General features: G+C 43.3%; 1 protein-coding gene across 1 annotated transcript; it reads left to right on the top strand.

Moving 5' to 3' along the window:
- Nucleotides 1-421: 421 nt before the first annotated feature.
- On the top strand, nt 422-4801 carry LOC109763966 (uncharacterized). The gene is made up of 11 exons (XM_020322843.3): nt 422-598; nt 1056-1178; nt 1308-1596; nt 2084-2202; nt 2505-2637; nt 2776-2852; nt 2941-3138; nt 3215-3404; nt 3716-3909; nt 4001-4092; nt 4179-4801. The coding sequence occupies exons 1-11, from the start codon at nt 428-430 to the stop codon at nt 4291-4293; spliced, it is 1701 nt and encodes a 566-aa protein (XP_020178432.2). The 5' UTR covers nt 422-427; the 3' UTR covers nt 4294-4801.
- The last annotated feature ends 258 nt before the right edge of the window (nt 4802-5059 follow it).

Below are 5059 nucleotides of genomic sequence, written 5' to 3'. Positions count from 1 at the left end.
TTCATCAAGTCAAGGTAAAAACAGGCAACAGCACACAGACTCCCAATCGTAATCAAAAGAAGAAACTAAGGGACGCAATCATTTTTTTTAATTTTTTTTTTTGCGAATCAACGTAATCAAAATGTTACCGCAGTCCGATTCCGCCATGATCTCCTCTCCTCTCCTGTCTGGCTGGATATGATCAAGATCGAACTTCACCGGAACATATCTCCAGACAACGGAAGGGGGTCGTCTCGTCGGAGGGCGGCGTGCGTGGCCGCGGGGTTCGCAACGGCGGCACGAGTAAATGGGAACTTCACCGGAACCCAACGGCGGCCAGGGATATGCCAGGCCTGGTTGAGTGAGGGCCGAAATGACACACCCGGATAGATGGGCCGTAGGGCATCCCGGCACTAATGGGATGTCCTGGCCCGTTTGGTTGGCACTGATGGGCCGTAGGGCATCCCGGCAGGCACCCGTGCTCTTCCGCCCAAAACCCACCCAGGTCCGCAGTTCTTCCCCGGAGGCGACCATGGCGGCGGCGGCGGCGGGAAGTGATTTGTTGGTGGTTCGCCTGCCTTCTCCCTCGGCGGAGGACCCCCTGCACCATGATAAGAAGGTTCCCTCGACATCCCATATACTCGTATCGATTTTTTTTTCTTCTTTTCCCCGGGAGCAGGACAAATCAAAGGGCTTCTTTGACCTGCGTTAATTCTCTAGATAGATATGAACTAGTATATGGGTGGATTAATGAAGTGTGGACTAGCGGCTCATTGTTTACTTAGTTGGGCAGAAATGTTATAAATTTCTGTATGCCTGCCTCTGTCTCTGTGGTGAGTGACGATACTGTAGTGTTGGTGAGTGATGGGAGTTTACCGTGTAATGTCTGTCTTCCTGTGGTGTTGGGATGCCAATACTTGATAAGTAAATTACTGTAGGATCTGCGCAGTTACATATGATGCATTTCTTTCTTCATCTTTGAGTTTTCGTAAGTCCCTTGTGTGTTTGGATCTCAGTGTGGTCGGTCGGTCAGCTTGAATATTTTTTCACCGAATCCATCTTTTCTACAAATGCAGAAATTATTGGAGGCTAGGAAACTATCCTGTACATTTCAAGTCCCAATCTCTTCGTCCCCTGTTGACGCCTGCAAATTACTTGACCAGATGATCCATGCTGCTAGGGTCGCTCATATGGATGAGGTAAGTACATGTTGAGTTGCTTAATTCTGGTTATTTGGCTTGCCGACGTAACAACAAAAGGCACTTGAGCTTATTTATTTGTTCTAACTTCTTACTTTTTACCAATTTACTTGTGTTGATTTACTGCAGCTGGAGCTTTATTTTGCTGGGGGTGATGATTATGGCCCATTCTCTGCACGGAATGAGCTTGAGTCCCTGAATCTGCTTCTCAAAACCATCAACACATTGCTTGTAGCTGCCAATGATGGCGCCAAGGGAGTATTGCAATTACTAGTGGATGAGATAGTTGTTAGGCTCAGATCTGTGGGATTGACAGATAAGCTTCAGATGGCACTTCAAACAGAGAACCATGAAATTGAGGATTCTCTTCTTAAATGGGGGGAGCAACATGGTGTTAAAAGTAAATTGCAGATAGCATGTAAGTCTCCATGATTCTTCATTCTGTAATAACTGGATCATGAATGTTGTGTGCTGCACTCAACGCATTGAAAATTGGCAAGATTTCTAAGAATTTTCCACAAAAAAGATTGCATGATGTTATCTTTCTGTATGTAATATAATAGAGTTTTATCTTTCTATTAATCTTGTTTGCATAAACAACAATTTCTTATAAAATCTCTAGTGTTCATGCTATTTTAGCAAAATAGTGATGATAATTGTTAGGTTAATAGAAACTTACTACAGTTTTATGGGTTGGCATAATAAACAACCATATAATTGAGTTATAGGAATTAATGGATGTAACTGAAATTCTACATAGAAGTTCGTGGTGCTTATTATACTAGAATTCAGTTCTCCAAGCTAATTTGTTTGCTCAGCGGGACCTCCCTTCAATGGACAACCTGTTGTTATGGTGATAGATATTCAGTGCTATACTATTTCTCGACTGATCCTGAAAATTCTAGTTTTTGAAGGAGCTGGGAGAGGAATGCTAGCATCTGAAGATCTAGGTGTGGATGACATTGCACTTGAAATTCCAGAGTCCCTTATCATATCTGAGGAACTTCTCTGCCAGTCTGATATGGTAATTAATCTCATTTCCGCATTCCCTAAAACACCCACAGTTCCTCATTTGTGACAGCAAAAGTTCAGGCCAGCTACCATGGAACCCTCTATATTATTGCGTGATGTCTTGCTGCAGTTGGATGTTCAGCATGAAATGAATCTGGTTCTAGTTAAAATTAATACACTTGCTTGGCATATTTTATCAAGTGAAGTCTGATGATTGTTTGTCCATTGCCACTAATAATTTGCTTTTTTGAGTTGATTTTTAATGCCCGAGAGTTCCTGGTTGTTCAGTTATGAAGACTTTGCTATCTTTTGCAGTTTCTTGCGTTGAAAGATGTGAATAGCATCAGCACTGAAACTATGCTATTGTTGTGGAGCATGAGAGAGCGGCATAATCCATCTTCAATGTTTAAGATGTTCTTTGAGACACTTCCGTCAAATTTCAATACAGGTATTAGTAGTTAATTGTCGTCCGTAAAGTGACTCCACGCTTGTATATGTCAGCCCTCCATGGGACCTTGGGAGGCTAGGAGGCTGAAGTTTTATGATGTGCTAAGTTAAGAAATTATTTTATCATGTGCATCTACAGGCTTGAGTTTCGGAATTGATGCACTTGCTGCACTAGAAGGTACCCTACTTTTTGACGAGTTAATGCAAGCTAGGCAGGTAATACCCTTGTGAATTGCTTTGTTAATTCTATGGGTTACTGTTCATCTGGTAATGGTATGAAGCAATTTTTTGTTCTTTATTTCAGCATTTGCGCCAGCAGTACGATGAGTTATTCCCAATGCTATCCACCAAGTTTCCTGAGATATTCAAACAAGACATATTCTCGTGGGACAATTTTCTGTGGGCATGTGAATTATGGTATTCTAACAGTATGATGGTTGTTTTAAGTAGCGGGAAATTAACGACTTGCTTGATTCCTGTTGCTGGACTTATGAACCACTCGGTTTGTAACTTTGTCCCTGAATTGGTTTGAAAGTTTTCTTTCATTTGTCTCCGAGTGACTTGTCATGTTTATGCAGGTGACTCCACACATTCTTAACTATGGCCGAGTAGATCAAGCTACAAAGTCTTTGAAGTTTCCTTTGTCGAGACCTTGTGAAGCAGGGGCCCAATGTTTCCTCAGTTATGGGAAACATCCAGGGTCACATCTAATTACCTTCTATGGTTTCCTACCAAGAGAAGACAACCCTTACGATGTTATACCTTTGGGTAAGGTTTTGCCTAACCATCATTCCTTAGATATATGTGGGTCTTTAGATAGAGAAGTTACAACTGCTTTCTCTTTGCCAATGTTATGATGGTTGCCCTGGATCTGTGACACTAATGACTAATTTATTTGACTCAAGTTGCTTAGTCTGGTGATCTTAACTTTGTAAACATAACGGGCCTTTCAATGCTGAGGGACTAGGCACAGTTTCTATGAGCTCTGCTGCATTTTGGGCACCTTTTCCTTATCTGGGAATGGAAGTAAGTAAATATGCACAGGATTAATCGTATTACCGATGTTGAACTATGTGCAGATCTTGATACGTCTGTTCACGAGGAGGATGGAACCGCCCAGTCTGTGAGTACAAGTGTAACCACTCATATGGTTCGTGGGACATGGTTGTGCAGATCACGAGGACCTCCAACATATGGCCTGCCTCCACCCTTGTTGTCTCATCTCCGTGCTGCTCTAAACTGTGATCACAATGAATCTACACCAGAGGCTGATGTAAGAATCTGTTCTCTGTTTCCTGAATGATGCGTGAAGCATGCCATACACTTGACAAATAACTGAAAGTAAGGCCTTTTGATGTACACAGATCAAGGAAAATGACAGGATGGTGCTGGAAACACTCGTTAGCATATTTACTCCGATGCTTGAAGGGTTAGGCGAGGCAGACGACTACAACCGGTGCCACTTCATCATGCTTAAACAGCCGTCTTTTGTCTCTCCTTTTGTGCTGGACACCAGCTTACGATTTATTTGGTTTGTTGCAGGGAGAGTGCGAGTTGGGACGTTGTGCTAGCGCTGGACTACAAGGATCTTCAGAGAAGGATAATTTCGTCCATTGTTACTTCTTGTGGCTCAGGATTGGCAATGCTTGATTCCTAGCTGGAAGTGTTTCTTTCATCACTAATTAAATAAGCGAAGGCCACACTGGAACAAGATGTAGGTTGGGAATCCCTTCCTTAGCTGACATGCGGATGGCGATGAAGCTGTTGCACATGGGAAGTACTTAGTTGCAGGCAATTTTCCCTGGTGGATCAGGATCCAAGGACTGGCACGCAAGACACATGCCCCCCTAAGGCTGTGTTTGGTTGAGAGGGATTTGGCAGGGATTGAAGTGGATTTAATCCCCTACAAGTCAAAACCCCCTCAAATCCCCTCCAATCCTCTTGTGGAGGGGTGTAACCGAACAAGGCCTAACTGAAGATGCTCCAATTCAGGCATCAGTTTGATCCAGCAATTACGTGGGTGAATTTCAGGCATCAGTTTGTGGCTTGAAATTCAGGCTGGCTGCTCCAGATTGTTTAATTCGAACTTTATTTTGCTAGAAGAAAGCGACCTTTATCGTGACGGAGCGATATCGCTGATCTATAAAGCTGACTGTTGAACTTGATCAGAATGCCTTATTCCTGACCTGGATATGGGTTATCCTAGATTGGTTCATACTAGTTCAGAGGTGGTACACTGATAGCTAACTGACACTGAATATATACTTGTAGAACTGACCTCTCGACATTACACCCCATGCTCCAAATTCCAAACCAAACACCGAAACGCGCTCCTAGTACCATGGAGGCTCCCACAATGCAGCATAACACGGCGCGCAGGTCGGAGAGACAGTGGCACGCACCGGAGATATAGCATCGGCAGC

Source organism: Aegilops tauschii, chromosome 3 (genome assembly GCF_002575655.3).
Source record: "Aegilops tauschii subsp. strangulata cultivar AL8/78 chromosome 3, Aet v6.0, whole genome shotgun sequence".
NCBI lineage: Eukaryota > Viridiplantae > Streptophyta > Magnoliopsida > Poales > Poaceae > Aegilops > Aegilops tauschii.
This window is presented reverse-complemented; position numbering and strand designations above follow the sequence as displayed.